Here is a 24,896-nt window from a genome sequence, read left to right as displayed (position 1 = left end):
GGCACCGTGCTTTGCTATTACATACCGTTTCTCGATCAAAACATCTGTTAACGACCTCAGAAGTTGTGTGTTTATGACATACGTGTTTATTACAATATCGCGTACCCCAAGTGTTGTCAGTCTTTGGAAGTTTCTTGAGATATTAAGAAGTCATAACTGTGCATATATATATTTTTCATATTACTGATGATAGTTTTCATATTACTGAATGAATAAAGCATTGATTTATTGCAGCTAATTCTTATAAGGAGACATACATTTGCATACATTTTGTGATACATCTCAATATACAGAGTAAGTCGTTAAAAATTAAGTACATCTATATGTTTGTCTTTATTACTTTTTTCTCATTAAACTTTGACTAGAGACAGCGTTGTATTTAATTTGTCCGTTTGTTCTTTCTAACTAAAAATGTTTTTACAGATATTTAAGAAAGTAGTATCATGTTTGTAAAACTATTATTATGTAGCAGTTTAACAATTATCGTATCGGTCTTTTCAATCGATTACCAGATAACTAAACTATCCGAAGATAACAGAAAAATGCAATCAATCTATGTAAAACCGAAACAATATGATATCATTCTTACATCATATATTAAAGAGGATACTTTTGTCGGCAACTGTAATATGAGTATTGAGATAACACAATCAATTCGAAGAATACTATTGCATTTCGACGTAAGACGTGTTAACGATATAATAATGATTAATGATCCATTAAAATTTACTTATGATGGAGAAATGATCGTTTATAAATTGGTCCAACCTTCTTATGATAATGAGATGAACATTACCGAATATATATTCCTGGATAATGTATTGCCGGGAGATTACATCATAAAATTAACCTATAATATGAATAATGATGCAGGCCTAAAAAGATTTTATAAAAAAGATGAACAACAATGGTAAGTTAACTGTTAAACTGTTAAAATATTAAATATGTAGTAATTACAGGATGACACAATCCTAGTACAGCATTCTATTTATTAAAAAGTGCTTTCTAAGAAAAGACTTATATATATATGTGCCTATCTGAAAAGTTTCCATTCCAATTATATGCTTCTTAAGATTTTAGTAACAAATGTATTTTGCAATTTATTATTATTATCATTATCATTATTTTTAAACTGAATGTAAACTGCAAATAAAAATCAATTTAATTAAATCAGCAATAATGCACGTCTTATACAATATTTTATCGTCAACAGTCGGATGAATTCAAATATTTCTTTAGTGTCTTGAATTGTTCTTAAAATCTAAATAATACAATTCTGAAAGATTTATGATTGTTTTCATAGAACTTGCTTATTTGAAATTTAAAATTTTGGCAAATATTTCATTTTTACACTGTTTACTAATAACAAACTTTAGGAAATCATTATTAATATTTAATCATTATTAATATTTAATTAAGCCTATTACAGAAGCATTTCTAACATGAAATTAATCTATAATATATATAGCTGATGACACAAATCTAAAAAATTTTTTTAAAAGTTATAATAATTCGGAACGAAAACATTTCCAGACACATGTATGAATTATTTGTATAAAGTTTATATGAATTTTTTTGTTCATATATTTCATAGAAGTCACTAACAAAATTTGATTAGATCATGAACAATCACTCAATTTTCATAAACACTTTATATATACAATTAAATATAAATATATAAAATTATACAGGGTGATTCTAAACAAACGTTTGTCTTTAAAATATCAAATTCTTGAATGAATTCTAAGACGATTTTTCCTCTTGAAAAATTTTGCCCGGAGCTTAGTTTTTAAACTGTAAAGAAAAATAGTTAACTATTTACGGAACGAGTACAAGAGGTAGGCAGGGACGGCGCGATATAGGCGATTACGCATTCTCGTACACATTCTCACACACACACTGATTGTTACAGTCATCGCGAATAGCAATCAGCTGATCGCGGCGAGTGCCCCACGTAATCGCCTATATCGCGCCGTCCCTGCCTACCTCTTGTACTCGTTCCGTAAGTAGTTAACTATTTTTCTTTATAGTTTAAAAACTAAGCTCCGGGCAAAATTTTGCAAGAAGAAAAATCGTTTTAGAATTCATTCAAGAATTTGATATTTTAAAGACAAACGTTTGTTCAGAATCACCCTGTATATACAGGGTGTTCTAGACCACCCGTACACCTCTTTTCTTTCAAAAATTAAGCATTTTAGAGAAAAACGTTTTCGACAAAAATTGTATGGTTTTGAGGGGAACATAAGATGGTGTCATTGGTTTGACCTTTGGATGGCATCGTTAAGGTGAGGTCAAGGACACCTTTAATTTCTTAAACGGAACTACCTATTTTTTATTGCATATTCTTATTGCTTATGTCGAGAGCTTTCCAAAACACTATAATAAAGTATTTCTTTCTTGAGTACTTTTCGAGTTATGAGGCTTGAAATAATTTCTTAATCTTACATAAACCATAAAATATCTAATAAAACATTCATTTTTCGATTATCTTACCTTAATACTTTTATGTACAAAATAATGAGAGGAATCAATTGGTGTAAAGGAAACACATAGTTGTTTTTAAGAAAAAATACGGAATTGTTAATTGCAAATTACATATTTTTTCTTCAAAACAACTATGTGTTTTTTTTACACCAATTGATTCCTCTCATTATTTTGTACGTAAAAGTATTAAGGTAAGATAATCGAAAAATGAATATTTTACTAGATATTTTATGGTTTATGTAAAATTAAGAAATTATTTCAAGCCTTATAACTCGAAAAGTACTTGATGAAAAAATACTTTATTATAGTGTTTTGGAAAGCTCTCGACATAAGCTATAAGAATATGCAATAAAAATAGGTGGTTCCATTTAAGAAATTAAAGATGTCCTTGACCTCACCTTAACGATGCCATCCAAGGTCAAACCAATGACACCATCTTATGTTCCCCTCAAAACCATACAATTTTTGTTGAAAACGTTTTTCTCTAAAATGCTTAGTTTTTGAAAGAAAAGGGGTGTACGGGTGGTCTAGGACACCCTGTATATATATATATATATATATATATATATATATATATAAGGACTGTTCTTCCGAAAACGATCATGCTCCGATTTGAGTCAAATTTTGTAAATAGGTTCCTTTTAGGTACAAAAAAAGTATACGAGAAGGATTTTTGGCGACTAGAAAATTAAGGCATTTTTTAAGCCTTTTTTCGTAAAAGCGAATATTACGTTTAGACAGCTTGTTCGAAATAACTTTGCTATATATTGTCATGGTCATATTCTTGATTATTTTGGTTACTACATATATATTGTATTATATTGTTTACATTTGAGAGTTATTTCGGATCATAATATTCCGAGTCAGTTGACCAGTAACGAGTGATGTGTATAAATGTGTGTTTCTCAACTAATTTTAAAATGTCGCGAAACGAAATGAGCCTCAGTCTACACAATCGCTGCAGTCAGTACATTATGAGATTTATTGTTATATGATTAACATAGGTTTGTAACTTTTTATGCCAAGCAAAGTCCACCCTACACCATCCCTGAGTTAGCGCGAAGCGAGATCTATTATTAAGTAAGGTTCTACGTAGGTTTGTAACTTCCCACGTGAAGCGAGGTCTACATCACATCACCTTCGGCACCCCCTCCCGCAACCACCCCGCTGGTAGGCAAGGTGGACCTCGCTTTACAACTTACAGTATATATCCATTGTGATTGAACTCTTCGCAATGCGGCCCCTACCGGGGGATAGTTGCGGGAGGGGGGCCGAAGGCCCTCCCTTGTATCCCCCCCGCGTTCGCGCGCGCGTGTGTGTGTGTACACATACATTTGTGAAATTAATACAACTTTTTTTGTCTATAACTTTTTAATAAACAATGACCGACGGCTAAAACTTTTGGAATGTTACCCAGGAGGATGATCTTGACAACATATGTCAAGGTCAAAGTCATACGAGCAGGGTCCCATTTTATGCAGGTTTACCGGTTCTACATAGGTTTGCAACTTTCCACGCGAAGCGAGGTCCATGCCACATCACCGCTGAGTCAGCGCGAAACGAGGTCTATTATTAAGTAAGGTTTTACATAGATTTGCAACTTTCCACGCGAAGCGAGGTCCACACCACATCACCGCTGAGTCAGCGCGAAACGAGGTCTATTATTGTACGGTTTCATATAGATTATTATTAAGTAATTATAATTAAGGTTATTATTAAGTAAGGTTTTACACAGGTTTGCACTATCAATTAAAACTTATTGAAGGTTACTCAGGGTCATGATCTTAATCACATATGTCAAAGCCAAGGTCATTGGTGAGGTTGTCGTTTTCCTAGATATTTACCGTTTTGAACAAGCTGTCTAAAGGTAATACTCATTTTACGAAAAAGGGCCTTAATTTTCGAGTCGACAAAAATCCTTTTCGTATACTTCTTTTGTACCTAAAAGGAACCTATTTACAAAATTTGACTCAAATCTGAGCATGATCGTTTTCGGAAGAATCGCCCAACTAAAAACATGATTATATGATTCATTTAACAAATTATTACTAAAATATGCAGTTTCTTTAACATGTATAAAATTATGTATGGAATGTATCTTAGGTAATATATCTATGTCAATAATCACAATGTAGTAATTAAAATCAATTAAAAGAAGTTATTGTTCTAATACTGTGTAATATTGAAATTTATTTTAATTTTATTGAACGAAATATTTGTTTATTTTAATTTTATTGAAATTTATAATTTTGATATTAAAATATTAACGATTAAATATTAATTATTTATTTTGTACCTGTATGTCCTAAAGTAAACATTTCATGACCACTACGTTATATTAATGTCAAAATACTATCAAAATCAATATTAGATTACGTAATGTTATACAAGATATAGATCAAAAGAGTAAGAAGAACTCTATGCTATAATTTTCTATATATATTATTCTTATATATAAATTGCATCCATATATCTTCATTTTATTCAATTTTTAATAATTCTATGTAATTGTCGAAAATTTATTATCGTTAATCCATATTTCTAAATGTAGGTTGGTAACATATGTTGATAATATTGGGGTTGAACACATGATTCCACGTTTGCTTTTTGCTTTCAATACGTCGCCCGTCTATAATATTATTATAGAACATTATCAAAATTATAGTGTTTTATCAAATATACCGATACAAAAAATGGAAATGAATGATAAAAATATGACGATGATAACACAGTTTCATACTACGTTTATAAGGCCTAATTATTTTGTATTTGTTAAACGGGCTAATTTATCTCTCATGTCTGGTCCAAGTGAAAGTAAGGTCAAAGTTGATATGTGGTGTAGAATGCACTGCGCATTTGCACACGAAATTGTTCAAAATATAACTCTATACTTATTTGGTAAATGGAAACGCCTGAATAAATCTAGGCAAATAAATCATGTTGCAATTGCGGATTTTCCGGAAAACGAATGCATCATAAAGCTGGGCCTTGTTATTTATAGGTAATTATATAATTAAAAAACATTAATATATTTCGAAAGATGAAAAAAGGATAATAATTCTTGGTATCTAAAATTATCTACATATCTTTTGTTTATTTTTAAATATAATTTGAATATACTTTAAAAAATAAATAAAATTGTGGGACAATGAGAAAACCATATCTAAATATTTATTACATCTTTAATCTGTATCAATTTATACGATAAACAATATTAAAATATTATACAGGGTGAGCCATTTTAATTAACGCACGCAATTATTTCGGAAACAAAACATTTTAGAGAAAAATGTTTCAGACAAAAGTTTTATGGTTTCGAGGGGGCCATAAGATGGTATCATTGGTTTGACACTGAAGAGTCATTTGAAGGTCACGTGAAGGTCACTTCAATTTTTTTAAATGGAACACCCTATATATTTTTGCACACACTTGTAGCTTATCTCGAGAGCTTTCCAAAACACTATAATTAAGTACTTTTTCGTTAAGTACTTTTTGAGTTATGAGGCTTGAAATAATTTCTTAATTTTACATAAACCGTAAAATATCTTGTAAAATATTCATTTTTCGATTATCTTACCTTAATACTTTTACGTACAAAATAATGAGAGGAATCAATTGGTCTAAAGAAAACACATAGTTGTTTTGAAGAAAAAATATGTAATTTGCAATTAACAATTCCATATTTTTTCTTAAAAACAACTATGTGTTTTCTTTACACCAATTGATTCCTCTCATTATTTTGTACATAAAAGTATTAAGGTAAGATAATCGAAAAATGAATATTTTACTAGATATTTTATGGTTTATGTAAAATTACGAAATTATTTCAAGCCTCATAACTCGAAAAGTACTCAATGAAGAAATACTTTATTATAGTGTTTTGGAAAGCTCCCGAGATAAGCTACAAGAATAAGTAACAAAAAATAGGGAGTTCCATTTAAGAAATTGAATGTGACCTTCACGTGACCTTCAAACGACTTTTCAAGGTCAAACCAATGACGCCATCTTATGGCCCCCTTCAAGCCATACAACTATTGTCTGAAACATTTCTTTCTAAAGTGCATAGTTTATGAAATATTCAACCGGTCCGGGACTTTTTGAACACCCTGTATATATATTGGAAGCATTACATATATGTTAAGTAAGTATCGCATTATTTTGTGATGAGTCATTCATACGCGCAGACATTATGAAACATTAATACATAATTAATATGTTAATTTATAGAATTATTTAATTATATTAAATTTGCAAGCACAAAATATTTTCAACAGTAATAAGCTTTCTATAAAACATTTTCTTAAATTTTCAGAGAAGCAGATGTTACCTACATTGAGAATGTCGATTCTGTTGCGACTAAAATCAAAGTTGCTAACTTCATAGCCCATAAAGTAGTACAGGAATGTCTTTATTATGAAAATCCACTTTGGCCGTTATCCTCTTTGTTAAATGAGGCTATTGTCGCATTTCTTGGATTATATGTCACCAATCAGGTTATTTTAAGCATTCTTTAGCGCAGAACTTGCTCACTAGCAAACAATATGATATATATATATATGGTAAATATTTACCTTTACACAGCCACCCCCAAATTAGTCGACCTTGACATATATTGTCAAGGTCACTGCCCTGAATAACATCCAAAAGGTTTTAGGCGTTGCTCGTTGTTTATTAAAAAGTTATAAACAAAAGAAGTTTATAAATTCATTAATACATTTATCGAAAGAAAAGTCAATTGTTACATAATTTCACATAGATTTGTAACTTTCTATGCAAAGAGAAGTGTATGAATTTAATACAATTTAATACAATTGAAAAATATCACAAATGTATGTATACACGCACACACACACGCTGGGGGTGCAAGGGGGGGGCCTTCGGCCCCTCCACCCGCAACCACCCCGCCGGTAGGCAAGGTGGACCTCGCTTTACAATTTACAGCATATATCCATTGTGATTGAACTCTGCGTCCCCTACCGGCGGGGTGGTTGCGGAAGGGTAGGCCGAAGGCCCCCCTTGCACCCCCCCCCCCCCGTGTGTGTGTGTGTGTGTGTGTACACATACATTTGTAATATTTTTTAATTGTATTAAATTGTATTAATTTCTATATAAATTTAAATTGTTTCTTTTACAATGTCATCCTCAATTATAATCGATATATATGCAAAGGTCAAAGAAATTGAGATGTTCTTCAATATGTTTATTCCTTTATAAATTTTAATACGAAAGGTCTATTATTGTACATGGTGTCCAAAAATTCTGTGAACCTTATAAAGCTTCATTTGTTTATAACTTTTTAATAAACAACGAGCTACGCCTAAAACCTTTTGGATGTTACTCTGTGCAGTAACCTTGACAATATATGTCAAGGTCAAGTCATTTGGGGCTGGCTGTGTAAAGGTAAATATTTACCATTATAGCGTGTAATTTTTTTTATAAATCAGAATATTAGACGAAGATTCTATATTTACAAAGAAAAGTGAGTTTTTTAAAAATGCTAATTTTCAAGTAAATCTGCAACATACATGGATAATACAATGTAAAATATTTTTACATTTTTATGTTTCTTTTATTTTGTGTGTGTGTCAAAGTCACTATGTTACATTTGTCCGACTTTAAATTATTATATAAAAGAAAAGAAAAATTATCATTCAGATTCCACATAATATATATATACATATAGAAATTGTATAATAAAATAATTTTGCTATATAATATATTTTAATAATTCTAGAAATATTTAGTTTTAAAGTTATATGTCGAGTAATCATTTTTGTTATTAATATATTATATTTTTAAATTATTTATTCTATATTTTAAGAGTATAATTAATTATAAGAGTATAACAAATTTTTTTTACATACACGTAGAAAGTAGCAGCCCTAATGCATATTGCTATTGTGTATTAAATATAATATTAATTAAATAAATACATTTAAACCATTTTCTATAGGCTCTCCCAAGTACCCGGATGATGGACTTGTTTGTGGTACAAATTCAACACGAATCTCTTCACTTCGATACTGAATATAAAACATCACTTTATTACACACAATTCAGCACAATCAACAGTTCTGTTGAAAATTTTCGTTACATTAAAGGTATGATAATATAATTAAAAATTGATTATGCGTAAATTTTTGAATATAAATGCTTAAAAAACAAACAGAATAACTGATAAAAACTTTAATTTTATATATAATCTCTTCATTATACACATGCACACATATATACATACATAATGGAGCTGTAGTGTATAAAATTATATATAAAAATTATATATATTACATATACAGGATGTTTCTTTTTAAATGATACAGTCGATTATCTCGCGAACCGATGATTTTATTGAAAAATTTTTCGAACAAAAGTTGCATAGCTTAAAGGGGTACACATGATGAAAATATGGACTTGATCTTGTCAAAGTAAGGTCAAGATCATTAATTCTTTTTTAAATGAATCTCTATTTCTTTATTACATATTCTTGTAGATTACCTCGAGAGCTTTTCAAAACGTTATAACAAAGTATTTTTTCATTGAGTACTTTTCAAGTTATGTCTTAATTTTACATAAGCTATAAAATAGTAAATCTAGTAAAATATTCATTTTTCGATTATCTTACCTTAAAACTTTAATGTACTAAATAATGAGACGAATTAATTGGTGTAAAGAAAAAACATAGTTGTTTCTAAGAAAAATATGTAATTTGCAATTAACAATTACATATTTTTTCTTAAAAACAACTATGTTTTTTCTTTACACCAATTGATTCGTCTCATTATTTAGTACATAAAAGTATTAAGGTAAGATAATCGAAAAATTAATATTTTACTAGATATTTTATAGATTATAAAATTAAGAAATTATTTTAAGCCTCAACTCGAAAATCACTCAACGAAAAAATACTTTACTATAGCGTTTTGAAATGCTCTCGAGATAAGCTATAAGATTAAGCAATAAAAACTGGGCATTTCCGTTTAAAAAGTTGAAGGTAACCTACATGTGATCTTCAAACAATTATATCCAAGGTCGAACCAGTGGCACCATCTTATGTTCTCCTTCGAGTCAATCAACTTTTGTCTAAAACATTTTTCTCTAAAATCATTGGTTTACGAGATACAGCACTTTAAAAAGAGACACCCTGCGTAGACGAAACTCTCAGCGAGGATCAAGATTAGATGTAGAATGAACTTCGATTTGTCTTACAAAGTACACTGCGTGGACGCAATGAGTTCCGTCTCCCTCCCCCTCATTCCTTACGGGAGAGTTCTACTTCCAGAACGTACAACATAATGCAAACGTATTCCTTTAAATATTATAGTACAAAGAGTATCTTATTGTAAATTAGTACAATGTAAACTAACCTCATACATAATGCTTTTAATATCATATTATGCACTTTTACCATAATTATTAATTATTTACTATAACTATTATCTTATTCATATTCTGATATAAATTATATAATTATAGTATCCAGTGTATTGCGTATATTACAACACATGATTACTGAAGAGATATTTTGGCAGAGTATCCGTACATATGTAAAGGACAAGTAAGTAATACACTATACGGCTATAATTACTATTTTTATTTAAATTAAATTAATTTTAATTTTATTTAAATTTACACTGTTTCTTTCATACTTTATTACCTTTATTATTACCATTTCCAATACTTTTTACCTTCAATGTCATTAAATATTCAAGATATATTTTCAATTTATATATACACTTATCTTTTAAAATTATCAAGTTTGGCCATTCCTTTTAAATTATAATTTAAACTGTAACATCAAATATTTATATAAAAACTATAAATCATATAATTAATTATCTAATTAATTATATATTTAATTAAATTAATCATAAAATATAATTACCAACTTTATATTGTGATAATTACACACACACACACACACACACACACACACACACACACACACACACACACACACACACACACACACACACACACACACACATATATATATATATTTGCTTATAATACCTTTCGTTAACACATCAATAAATTTTGAATAAATTTTATAACTTTAGCAAGCCAACTTTTAACTATTTTGGTGAAGTTATGAAGAACCTTTCGTCCATTCAAATGTCTACAGACAATTTATTTATTATAACGCAGCAAATTAAGTCTCTAACAAAACGAAAATATTGTCCTGTAGTGAAAATAGAACGAGATTATAATATCCCATCGCACTATATTTATCATATCGGACAGGTAAAAACAAGGATACAATATCAAAATTTAAATAACATGGTGGATGATTACATAGCTAGGTCGTATACTATGGAGTTGGGTGACTTTATAGTATATAATCTACAACAAACTGGTAAGTTTGCAATAAATTTATTACATTTTATAGCGTTTATCATACATACACATTAAAGAGAAAGATTTACATTATTAAAAATATTATTCATTATATTATGTATTATATACATTATATATACATACATACATACGTACAATTATTAGAAATGTTCAATTTTCATGCAAAATGATTTTATATCTATTATAATATACAATTTGCATTTCCATTTATGTTCACTTTATGATACATTTTTGATCTCTGTTAATGTACAAAAGTATAAGTACAAAAGTATAAACAGATACTTGTACTGATAAACTTTTTGAAAGAATTATATATATATATATATATATATATATATATATATATATATATATAATTCTATCAAAGGGTTTATCAGTACAAGTATCTGTTTATACTTTTATATATATATATATATATATATATATATATATATATATATATATATATATATATATATATACATATACAGGGTGAGCCATTTTAATTAACGCACGCAATTATTTCGGAAACAAAGCATTTTAGAGAAAAATGTTTCAGACAAAAGTTGTTTGGTTTCGAGGGGGCCATAAGATAGTATCATTGGTTTGACCTTGAAGAGTTATTTGAAGGTCACATGAAGGTCACCTTCAATTTCTTTAATGGAACCTACTACTTGTCATTGCATATTCTTGTAGCTTATCTCGATAGCTTTCCAAAACACTATAATTAAGTACCTTTTCGTTAAGTACTTTTTGAGTTATGAGGCTTGAAATAATTTCTTAATTTTACATAAACCGTAAAATATCTTGTAAAATATTCATTTTTCGATTATCTTACCTTAATACTTCTACGTACAAAATAATGAGAGGAATCAACTGGTGTGAAAACACACATAGTTGTTTTGAAGAAAAAATATGTAATTTGCAATTAACAATTCCATATTTTTTCCTAAAAACAACTATGTGTTTTCTTTACACCAATTGATTCCTCTCATTATTTTGTACATAAAAGTATTAAGGTAAGATAATCGAAAAATGAATATTTTACAAGATATTTTACGGTTTATGTAAAATTAAGAAATTATTTCAAGCCTCATAACTCAAAAAGTACTTAACAAAAAAGTACTTAATTATAGTGTTTTGGAAAGCTCTCGAGATAAGCTACAAGAATATGCAATGACAAATAGTAGGTTCCATTTAAGAAATTGAAGGTGACCTTCATGTGACCTTCAAATAACTCTTCAAGGTCAAACCAATGATACCATCTTATGGCCCCCTCGAAACCATAAAACTTTTGTCTGAAACATTTTTCTCTAAAATGCTTTGTTTCCGAAATAATTGCGTGCGTTAATTAAAATGGCTCACCCTGTATATACAGGGTGATTCAAAATAACCCTATTGTCCGTGAAATGACACATTCTTGAGTCAATTCTAAGACGATTTTTCCTTTGGCAAAATTTCGTCCGACGCTTAGTTTTTGAATTATTAAAGGAAGTAATTAATTTATAATGGGTCGAATACAAGAGGCAGGCAAGGGTGGCGCGATTCACCATCAGACGCGGGTGCTTACGCGGGGCGCCTGCTGCGATCATCTGATCGCTACATACACACACATGCGAATACATACATTCTCATTCTCTCTCTCTCTCTCTCTGCCTCTCTCTCTCCCACCCTCACACTCTCTCTCTCATTTGCTTAATCACTTGAAATTATGATTACTTTTACTTAAATTATTATTTACTTTTTATTATTATACATTTTCACTTTAATTATTATTATTTTTTTATATTGTACTGTTTCTTTTTTTTTCTTTACGAGAGAGGGGAAGATGCATTTTATGCATACTCACAGGCCTGTCCGGTGAGTTATGTGGGACTCGAGTACCAAGTCGAATTACCAACTCGGTACTCCTTACCCACTAAAAACCCCTCTCTTTCGCGAATTTTCTCTGACACTGTTTATTTGACATCCGGAAATCTGTTTTCACACAACACCAAAGAATAGTTATTATTACCTTGTTCGATGCATTGCTGTAATTTCTTGAGAAATAAATTTTCCGACAAATCGTACTTTCACTCAAATTGAACGTAGATATCACGTTCTAAGGGACAGAGATCCACTCTAAATAATTAATCGAAGGTTCTTTTTTCTTTTATAAACTGTATTCTTTTATAAACTTCAACATAATCACATTCATTCACTCACTCGATAAGATGAGAAATTTACCAATGACTCTATCACTAATCACTATCAATCACTGTCGAATAATCACTGTTGCCAATTAAAAACCACTCGATTAAAGAAACACACGCGCACATACGTTATTACACGACAGCAAACAGTTTTTGATTATGGTAAGTTACACGGTAGATTCTCCAATCAAACTCATGTTCACGTTCGACAACGCTGTTAGTACCTTAACCTACCGTAACCTATCATAACCAAAAACTATTTGCTGTCGCCGGGTAAATATCGTCGCGTTGTCGCGTCGTCGCGTCGTGTAATAACGTATGTGCGCGTGTGTTTCTTTAATCGAGTGGTTTTTAATTGCCAACAGTGATTATTCGACAGTGATTGATAGTGATTAGTGATAGAGTCATTGGTAAATTTCTCATCTTATCGAGTGAGTGAATGAATGTGATTATGTTAAAGTTTATAAAAGAATACAGTTTATAAAAGAAAAAAGAATCTTCGATTAATTATTTAGAGTGGATCTCTGTCCCTTAGAACGTGATATCTACGTTCAATTTGAGTGAAAGTACAATTTGTCGGAAAATTCATTTCTCAAGAAATTACAGCAATGCATCGAACAAGGTAATAATAACTATTCTTTGGTGTTGTGTGAAAACAGATTTCCGGATGTCAAATAAACAGTGTCAGAGAAAATTCGCGAAAGAGAGGGGTTTTTAGTGGATAAGGAGTACCGAGTTGGTAATTCGACTTGGTACTCGAGTCCCATATAACTCACCGGACAGGCCTGTGAGTATGCATAAAATGCATCTTCCCCTCTCTCGTAAAAAAAAAAAAAATAATAAAACTGTACAATATAAAAAAATAATAATAATTAAAGTGAAAATGTATAATAATAAAAAGTAAATAATAATTTAAGTAAAAGTAATAATAATTTCAAGTGATTAAGCAAATGAGAGAGAGAGAGTGAGGGTGGGAGAAAGAGAGGCAGAGAGAGAGAGAGAGAGAGAGAATGAGAATGTATTCGCATGTGTGTGTATGTAGCGATCAGATGATCGCAGCAGGCGCCCCGCGTAAGCACCCGCGTCTGACGGTGAATCGCGCCACCCTTGCCTGCCTCTTGTATTCGACCCATTATAAGTTAATTACTTCCTTTAATAATTTAAAAACTAAGCGTCGGACGAAATTTTGCCAAAGGAAAAATCGTCTTAGAATTGACTCAAGAATGTGTCATTTCACGGACAATAGGGTTATTTTGAATCACCCTGTATATATATATATATATATATATATATATATATATATATATATATATATATATATAAATTGTGTACACACACACACACACACACACACACACACACACACACACACACATATATATATATATATATGTATATATAGGGTGGACCACAATAACTCTGTCCACCTGGAATATCTCCGTTATATTTAGATACAAAAATTTTGTACTTATAAGAGTTGTACGGTACCAAGAGAGCCGTAATATGCTCCTAATAATTTTTTTGTAGGTGGAGGCGCTTCAGAGATTTCAAGGTCATCTCCATTTTTTTAAATGGCATGCTATACTTTTTTATTCTTAGTGTAATAGCGGAAGTTTAGACGTTTTCAACGACCTATAATAAGGTCATTCGGCATTAAATAAAAGTGTAAAACAATGATTCTTACCTTGCTTATAAGAGATGCTCGAAGTGATGTCCGTTTACATCGATGCAACACTGAAATCTTTGAATTGCTGAAGCGCGTACATTTCTGGACTGATTATCGCACATGCTGCATATCGCTAGATTATAGTACAAAGAACATTGTATACCAAGAAATACCGACCACAGCGAAAAATATGAAACAACGAATTATTGCAGTATGTGCGACAATCAGTCCAGAAACGTTAAGAAATGTACGTGCTTCAGAAATTCAAAGATTTCAGTGTTGCATCGATGCAAACGAACATCACTTCGAGCATCTCTTATAAGCAAGATAAGAATCATTGTTTTACACTTTTATTTAATGTCGAATGACCTTATTATAGGTCGTTGAAATCGTCTGAACATCCGCTATTACACTAAGAATAAAAAAGTATAGCATGCCATTTAAAAAAATGGAGATGACCTTGAAATCTCTGAAGCGCCTCCACCTACAAAAAAATTATTAGTAGCATATTACGGCCATCTTGGTACCGTACAACTTTTATAAGTAAAAAATTTTTGTATCTAAAAATAACGGAGATATTCCAGGTGGACAGAGTTATTGGTCCACCCTGTATATATATATTACATATACAGGGTGTCCCTGAATGGTCTGTACAAACTTTGTGAATAAGTTCCAGGGACCTAAACAAGCAGAAAATGTCCCATAAACATGGGATCGGAAACGCTTGCTTCTGGAGTTACGACGGTTCGAAGTTTTCCTGCAATAGCTGGAGAAATTATCACGTCAAATCGCATAGGTGTTACAAAACTAATTTAAAAACATGAATGAATCAAATTATTCATTTGATGATCTGGCGGATATCCATCTGATGTATGGCCGTGCCGGTAGAAATGGACGGTTCGCCAGACAATGCGGCGACGTGCGCAGGCTTCCTTGGAATCTAACGGAGGCCATTTCGAGCATTTGCTATAGCAAGTGTACTGTCCTGTTATGTCCGTGGCAAAACCGAGGAAATAAATAAACACACTTTTGTAACACCTATGCGATTTGACGTGATAATTTCTCCAGCTATTGCAGGAAAACTTCGAACCGTCGTAACTCCAGAAGCAAGCGTTTCCGACCCCATGTTTATGGGACATTTTCTGCTTGTTTAGGTCCTTGGAACTTATTCACAAAGTTTGTACAGATCATTCAGGGACACCCTGTATACACAGGGTGTCCCTGATGTATATATATATATATGTGTCCCTATTGTGTGTGTGTGTGTGTATATATATATATATATATATATACAGGGTGGGGCATTTTAATCGCCCCAGGCGGATATCTGGAAAACTAAGAAAGATACAGAAGAATATTTCATACAAAAGTTGTATGGTTCGGAGGGAGACATAAGACGGTGCCATTAGTTTGACCTTGAAGAGTCTCCTGAAGGTCAAGTGAAGGTCACCTTTAACTTTTTTAATGGGACACCCTACATGCTTTTGCATATTCTTGTAGCTCATCTCGAGAGCTTTCCAAAACACTATAATTAAGTTAGTTTTTATTAAGTACTTTCCGAGTTATGAGGCTTGAAATCATTTCTTAATTTTACATAAACCATAAAATATCTAGTAAAATATTCATTTTTCGATTATCTTACCTTAATACTTTTATGTACAAAATAATGAGAGGAATCAATTGGTGTAAAGAAAACACATAATTGTTTCGAAAGAAAATATGTAATTTGCAATTAACAATTACATTTTTTTTTTCGAAACAACTATATGTTTTCTTTACAACAATTGATTCCTCTCATTATTTTGTACATAAAAGTATTAAGGTAAGATAATCGAAAAATGAATATTTTACAAGATATTTTACGGTTTATGTAAAATTAAGAAATAATTTCAAGCCTCATAACTCGGAAAGTACTTAATGAAAATGAAAACTAACTTATACTGTTTTGAAAAGCTCTCAAGATGAGCTACAAGAATATGCAAAAGCATATAGGATGTCCCATTTAAAAAGTTGGAGGTGACCTTCACGTGACCTTGAGGTGACTCTTCAAGGTCAAACTAATGGCACCATCTTATGTCCTCCTTGAAACCATATAACTTTTGTATGAAACATTTTTCTGTATCTCTCTTAGTTTTCCAGATATCCGCCTGGGGTGATTAAAATGCCCCACCCTGTATATATATATATATATATATACAATTTATTTATTTTTGGCAGGATATTATCGAGTCAATTACGATATCGAAAACTGGCGAAGAATTGCAAGTTATCTAAATTCTAAAAATTATACGAAAATGCATGTTTTGAATCGTGCCCAAATTATCGATGACGCTTTCCACTTAATGATAACAAACCAACTTAATTCCACTGTATTCTGGAATATTACAAAATATCTATCACGAGAAACAGACTACATGGCATGGTATCCTATGTTCAAAGCTTTGGAATATCTGTCCAATATCTTTCTATTTCAGGAACCAATATATTTTAATATCAAGGTAATAACACAAATTATTAAACAATGTCAATGATGCCTTAAACATACTAAAAACATATTACTTATTGCACATATTAATATTGTGTGCATTTATAACAATAATTATTAAGTGCTTTCAGAAAAAATACAATAAAATACATGTAGCTAAAAAAATTTGATTACGATTTTTAAATATATTTTGGATGAATCATAAGTATCTATTTCCATTCGAATACAGTGTGTACTAATTATAAAAAGTTGGAGAGGAAAATAAAGGAAAATATGAAAATTGTTACCATTTTTAATCCAAGCATGATATTCATAATGACGATTTAAGTCCATTAATTTTTAGATAGAAAATTAGTAGGAAACGTATATGTACATCAGTTATTTGTGTGTTTAGTACACACACAAACAGTTAAAAAGTTATTAAATTATATTATACATATAATGTCTACATGTATGTCTATATGTCTACAAAATATGTATTTTTGTATGTATATTTTGATATGGACATGTTTGCATGTGTTAAGCATGTGTGAATATGCACGCAAGTAAAATTCAAATTTGTGTAAATACATATACAATATAAGTATAGCTATACATATAATAGATATTTTTATAAAAAGAAATTTAGAGCTGTTTACCAAGACAAAACGTTCTTAATATATAAAACCATGTAAAATATATTTGCGCAAGATATCTTTCGGTATGGCAATATATAATGCAAGAATCGAAAAATATAAGATTTATATCAAGTAACAATATAAATACATATAAATATATATATATATATTTATATATTTAGAGGAAAATGCTAGACTTACTAAACGATTTGCTTGATAAACTTAAATACGATGAAGTTTCTAATGAACACGATCTTACAAAGAGTTTAAGAATGGAGGCTGCGAAATGGGCATGTAATCTTGATAGTCGCATATGCATAGAAAATGCCCGACATAATTTAAATCGACATCTCGCAGATCCCGAAAAGAACACGTAATTTTTCTTACATATTCTCGGTTATTTTAATTTAATTGTTTTGTAGATACATGTGCAATATTTATTACATTATTTATATATCAAAATTATATATCAAAATTTAAATTTATTATGTTATGTTATGGAATTATAATTTGTTAAATTATTTAATCAAAATATAAGATTAATATGTGCAAAACTTTTATATTAGAATTTGTTTTTTGTTAAATCTCGTAGGCTTTTGCCATGGTGGAAAGAATGGACATACTGTCAAGGTTTAAAAGTATTGTACTATTCTCTTAGCGATGAAGATTCTCCTTGGTGGGGAGTATATCGTCTGGGAAAAGAAAAATTTAAACCTAAACTTTTGAAATTTCTCTCTTGCCCTGAGGATTCACAATTTATCAAAGACTATCTAAATCTAATAAAAAATGATAGTACAACATCGATTATGTTTTTAAAAGATTTTTCCGATAAAGATTATATTAATTATTTTCTTTTTACAATTACGAAGCATGCAAGGAATCCTGTAATACTCAATTTCATATTACATAATCTTGAGCATATAATACCTAAGTAACACAGTTTTCTCTCCCTAAATATATATATATCATTCAACAATTTATTTGTGTATCAATAAATTTATTATTGTTTTACTGTTATAGACAAGTCAGCAAGTATGCAACATTTATTATTATTATTAATCATGTGTATTCCACAAATCAACTCGAAAAGGTACAAATTGCATGTGCTTATGTACATATATATATGTAAAATAAATAACCATGATGTGACATCAAATATTGCTGTTTAATATCATCAAAATGATCTGTTTTAGATAAACGAATTGCTAGCAGATAAATTTTTTAAAGTAACGCAAGTTGAATTAAATGAATGTAAGAAGATATGGTTTTTTGTGAAAGAAAGAAATACGAAAGTAAAGGTAAATTTTATGAATATCATTATATTAATATTTCATTTATTAATCATTGATTTTTTTGTTTTCATACAGAATATATTAATGTCACAGTATCCCAAAGTAATAAGCAGAAATTAATGTCATTTAATTTTTTTTATAAAATAAGCATATTTTCATTTCTAATTTCCAAAAATATATTATTTTGGAAATATGTAATTTTTAATGAATGAAAAAGTGGGAAAGAGTGAGGGAGCAAGCGAAAGCAAAAGAGAAAGATAATTTCTTTACTTAGAAATTTTACTGAAAATTGATTTATATAAATTTTAAAAAGAGAATTTACAAGCTTCAGATTTAAATCTTAGTTAGTCTAGATGTTCAGCTCTTAGTTAAATAAATTTAAATGTTTTTCAATATGATTAAGAAAGTATTACGTAATGTGATTCGCATACTTTAATATTACACGAGCCATTTGTTTACTAAAATAAAAATTTAATAAAGATGGATAAGTTAAGAAGAATTAATGCACTTGCTAGATATAACAGTTATAATATTATAATATTATAATGATATTATCTCTATGACAGCTGCAGCTCATATAAATTTCTAATTTTATTTTTAAAATCTCTAATTCTAAATTTTGATTTTGATTTGTCGAAGGTCGCAAAGTATTATTTATAAACATTCCTTGCAAACAAAAGAGTTGTTAAGTAAAATATAGTGCAACACTATGCACATAATATAATAGAACACATAGTACAATAGAAGAATGATTTTATTCTCATTTCAGCAAACTTGTAATTTTCATAATCCATAATTATTATTTATTCCTATTATATTTAAGGTTATTATTATTATTGTATGTATTATATATATGTATTAAATGTATTAATATTATATATACAGGTTGTGTCATTTTAAGTGATGCAGCTAAATATCTCTTAAAGTAAAAGAGATTGGGAAATATGTTTCAGACAATAGTTGTATAATTTCGAGGGGGACATAAGAAGGTGCCATTAGTGTGACCTTGAAGAGTCAGCTGAAGGTCACGTAGAGGTCACCTCCAACTTTGTAAATAGGACACCCTATATGCTTTTGCATATTCTTGTAGCTCATCTCGAGAGCTTTCCAAAACACTATAATTAAGTTAGTTTTCATTAAGTACTTTCCGAGTTATAAGGCTTGAAATAATTTCTTAATTTTACATAAACTGTAAAATATCTTGTAAAATATTCATTTTTCGATTACCTTACCTTAATACTTTTAAGTACAAAATAATGAGAGGAATCAATTGGTGTAAAGAAAACACATAGTTGTTTCGAAGAAAAAATATGTAATTGTTAATTGCAAATTACATATTTTTTCTTCGAAACAACTATGTGTTTTCTTTACACCAATTGATTCCTCTCATTATTTTGTTCATAAAAGTATTAAGGTAAGATAATCGAAAAATGAATATTTTACAAGATATTTTACAGTTTATGTAAAATTAAGAAATTATTTCAAGCCTCATAACTCGGAAAGTACTTAATGGAAACTAACTTAATTATAGTGTTTTGGAAAGCTCTCGAGATGAGCTACAAGAATATGCAAAAGCATATAGGGTGTCCCATTTACAAAGTTGGAGGTGACCTTCAGCTGACTCTTCAAGGTCAAACTAATGGCACCGTCTTATATCCCCTTCGAAACCATACAACTATTGTCTGAAACATTTTTCCCAATCTCTTTTACTTTAAAAGGTATTTAGCTGCATCATTTAAAATGACACACCCTGTATATACACATACACGAGATAATATTTAATATAATATTTATTAATAATTATTGGCTTTTCACACTAATACTTAATACCGATATCGAATCTGTTTTAGACAAGCAACTTAACAGAATTAGCAGAAAATTTCAGATGTATGCAGCAATATATTTCAAATATTGAAAGCAAGATACAAATGCGCTTTTTCGAAATCAAAAGTCAACAGAATTACTTTCAAAATTTTGTCAAATATCAACAATAACCGTTTAATAAAAGTAACAATTGTGACGCGAATACATCTATATATCTTTTTTACAAATAGCTTTTTATAATGTTTATAGTTTTCGATTCATTATTTATGCTTATGTGCGTTAATAATATATAATTAAATGCACGTGCATTAACAAGGATTCATTTTAGCCTGCAATTCACTGATGTTTTTATTTCCTTATTAACATGAAGTAAAGCAAAGTGTAAATTATATTCATAATAATAATATATAAATAATTATAATTAAATTATGTTATATTATAATTAAATATATAATTAAATTAAGTGTAAATTATGTTCATAATTATAATATATAAATAATTATAATTAAATTATGTTATATTATATGAATAATTTTAATTATATTAAATGAGGAAGTATCTGCAATATATTTAACATTATATTATTAATGTACTATAAACGTATTATCTAATTTAAATTGTATTCTGATTTATTTTTTAAATTGTATTTGATTTGTTCTATATCTGTAACTTTATTTGTTAATATTTATTAATTATATTATCTTGAATCAAATTTTTATTATAGATATAATATAGATATAATAATGCATATTAATATTTAAATAACATCTAAAATTAAAAATTTATAAAACATATTACAATTCTTTAATATTTATATATATAATAACAACTTTATATATACATATATACATATATACATATATATATATATATATATATATATATATATATATAATAAATTGTTGTTATAAATTTAATATGTATTATTAATATTTTAAATATATATTATTAGTTGTTTGAAACTCATAATCTTTTGTAAATTTCATATAATCTTTGATTTTTATAATAAATCACATGGCACAATTTTCTTATACACCTACATGTCTATTTCTCTATATTTCTTACATATTTAAAGAAATGGTAACATATATACACTCGTGCAAATATTTACACACGCACGCACTAATGCACACAAATTAATTTGCGCCTACTATATAAGCAAATAGCGATATTTTTAAGTAAAAGTTAAATTATATAATCATGAACCACTTTCTTCTATAATTTATGACAATATTAATTATAACGATAGAAATGATCAGATTTAATTCACTTGATCTCATATAAAAGTCACAGCTTTTTATTAGAATAATATACGATATGATATTCGTGAACCGCTAATAATGTATGTGGCTATATACTATCCGATTTCAATCTGAGTTCAAGTTATAAATTATATTTATAAATTGTTAATTACAAATTTATTTAATAAATTTCTCTTTTCTGAAGCATTATAAAATATAAATAATTCACGACATTTAAAATATTTGTCAGCAAGGAATATTGTTTGTTTAATTCTCTTCGGTTTAAATTTAGTTCTACGTCATATATCGTATAGTAGTGTCATTTATATGGCAGTATTGAACCTATATCAAAATTAAAGAAAATTAATGAAAAGTGATGACATGACGACTTAAGTTAAGACAGATTGTTAGCACGTACTGTTGTAAAAAGTTCTGGGAGATCATGTAGAGTAATACGTGTAAACAATTATGCAATTTAAAATATTAAGTATCTATTTAGGAGACAAAGAAATTGATTGTGCATAATAACTTTGCGATCAAGTATTTTAGATTTTATGTTTTATGAAAGATAGATAAGAATAAAATGTTGATTTTGCATGTATATATGACCATATCTTTTATTCGTTTGAACAACATTACATTATAATACAGTCAAGTAATTATCGTTGTCACATTTTCATCAAAGTAGAACCGCAAAAATCTATATAATCATAGATAAAATATATGTTCGAGCTATGATTTATATTCTCTCTATATTGTAACGTTATAACTATCGCTGCAAAAAATTGGATTTTCTGTTTTGATGATTGCATTATATCGTGAAATATATATGTAGAGATATTCTAGTTAATAAATTTTCACGTAAATCTGCTATTTAAATAACTTTTGTAAAGTAGTCATTTTTACAATGAAATTTAAATGAAGAGAATGCAAATTGTAAAATTATAATTGGAATTTCATTCATATTGGACAATTTTGAAAGACATTATTCACGAGTATTTTTTATTATTATAATTTTTTATTATTCTTATTATATTTTATAATATTTATATTATATTTTCTCATTATTTTTATTATACACATATCTTGTGTACGAATTTCCAAGAAACCCGAATAGAGTAGTGTCAAATGGAATCAGGCATGATCAATACATATACATAAGGAACAAAACTCATCGATATGTTAAAATTTATCTCGTGCCCATCTCCGCGCTAGCAGAAACCTTCGGTCCACCTGCTAGACTTCCAAGGACGAATCCATGATCTTGGGAAAACTGGTATGATTCTAGAAGAAATTATTTTCGACCCTTATCTTCCGCGGTACCGGCGACACTCAATGAATGTCAATGAAAAAAAAGATTGTCCGCACGGCAGAGATCAATTAGGAGAATATTGGAACGTTACGTACTTGAATAATTAATGGCGGAATTAATATATATTTTTTTTGCCTCGTCATGATATTTGTAAATTTCAGTTTCCTCATTTCGCGGCGAAAAGAAAAAGAATTCATTTGTCTGCTAAAGATAACGATGGAATAAAGATGTTCTAAACGCGCGTGGTAAAAAAATGTAAAATAGAGAACGGAGGAAAGCACTCTTCTGTAAGAACACTCCATATTATCAAATTCGAAAGATAAGCTCTGAAGAATTTGATGATCATATATAAAACATATTTAATAATTTTTTCAAGAGATTTTATATTGATGAATGAAAGATATTTTCTAAGCAAAATTATCTTATTAATTTCTTCCTATTTTCGAATTCTCTCTGTTCGAATATTGGAGTGGAGAGAAAAAAATGCAGAGCAAATTAGTAATGTAATTGGTTCTAATAAGTGTCATTATTTAAGCACGAGCAATTGTGCTTAAAATACTTTTGATATTTTATATATATAAATCAGCAAAAAAGCATTTCTTCATATAAAGAGCTGTACCCTGTGGGTATACACGCGTCGCAAATGTTTGCTCGCGGAAATGTATGTGCGATCTATAGGCTGCGGAGACATGAAAGTGAAAATCCAGTATTACTCTATGTTCCAATAAGCTTGATCCACTCTTCGTCCCATGATCTGGCATATATAACGTTGCGTACCTTTGCAACCACCTTCTCCTTCATTGAAGTCCACCTACGTAGCCGACTATCATATGATATATGAGTTACCTGCACTTAGCATAGGTAACGTGACATATTCCTGCAGCTAGATAACTAAGTCAAGTTCGTTCCGGAGATAATATAGTAGACACACGGAAGTCTTATTTTATCACGATCACAATCGTGCTGGAAAGTTATGTAACATTTCCGCTAAATTTATCAGGAGTTAATAATATTTATTGCTTCTAATTAGAATTTTTTGTATAACTTTATTAATAATTCTGGTAAATATTCACTTTTCTAAATATTCACTAAATATTCACTTCACCCTATGATGATTTTGATCTTGACATATGTTTCAAGATCATGTTCTTGAGTAATATACGAAAAGTTTTTGCTCATTGTTAATTAAAAAGTTATTAATAAAAGAACTTAAGTGAAAGGACCCCGCATACATTTTATATGAAAAAAGCAGCTTCGGTCAAATTGGCTGAAATTGAAATATGTTGTAGTTTAGATGGTGTTGATCAAAAGTTTCGTTGGGCAAAAAGTCCAGAAATCAAAAGTATAAAAGATACGATGATTTGAAGTGGATGCTATTGAAATTAAGAAAACGCCTGTTTTTGAATACATAAATTAAATTAACATATAAATATTTGAAAAAAAGCATTT

At 29.2% G+C, this 24,896-nt stretch overlaps 1 protein-coding gene across 1 annotated transcript; it reads left to right on the top strand.

Moving 5' to 3' along the window:
• Positions 1–42: 42 nt before the first annotated feature.
• Positions 43–21,064, top strand: LOC145961312 (aminopeptidase N-like). The gene is made up of 13 exons (XM_083081364.1): positions 43–294; positions 424–910; positions 5,036–5,485; positions 6,797–6,977; positions 8,438–8,585; positions 9,958–10,039; positions 10,542–10,837; positions 16,894–17,174; positions 17,961–18,151; positions 18,371–18,709; positions 18,799–18,868; positions 18,972–19,076; positions 20,921–21,064. Exons 2-13 carry the CDS (start codon positions 444–446, stop codon positions 21,062–21,064), a joined length of 2,754 nt encoding a protein of 917 aa, XP_082937490.1. The 5' UTR covers positions 43–294; positions 424–443.
• Positions 21,065–24,896: the final 3,832 nt, after the last annotated feature.

This window comes from Camponotus vicinus, unplaced genomic scaffold, assembly GCF_025532165.1.
Source record: "Camponotus vicinus isolate PSW18456_S1 unplaced genomic scaffold, iyCamVici1.0 SCAF_11, whole genome shotgun sequence".
NCBI classification, from domain to species: Eukaryota; Metazoa; Arthropoda; class Insecta; order Hymenoptera; family Formicidae; genus Camponotus; species Camponotus vicinus.
The sequence above is the reverse complement of the archived record's forward strand: the minus strand, read 5'-3'. Positions and strand labels throughout refer to the sequence as shown.

Coding starts and splice junctions, on each gene's coding strand:
- LOC145961312 (XM_083081364.1), top strand. CDS start 444: ATGTTTGTAAAACTATTATTATGTAGCAGTTTAACAATTATCGTATCG. Junction 10,838..16,893: donor ATATAATCTACAACAAACTG/GTAAGTTTGCAA, acceptor TATTTTTGGCAG/GATATTATCGAGTCAATTAC. Junction 18,152..18,370: donor GCAGATCCCGAAAAGAACAC/GTAATTTTTCTT, acceptor TAAATCTCGTAG/GCTTTTGCCATGGTGGAAAG.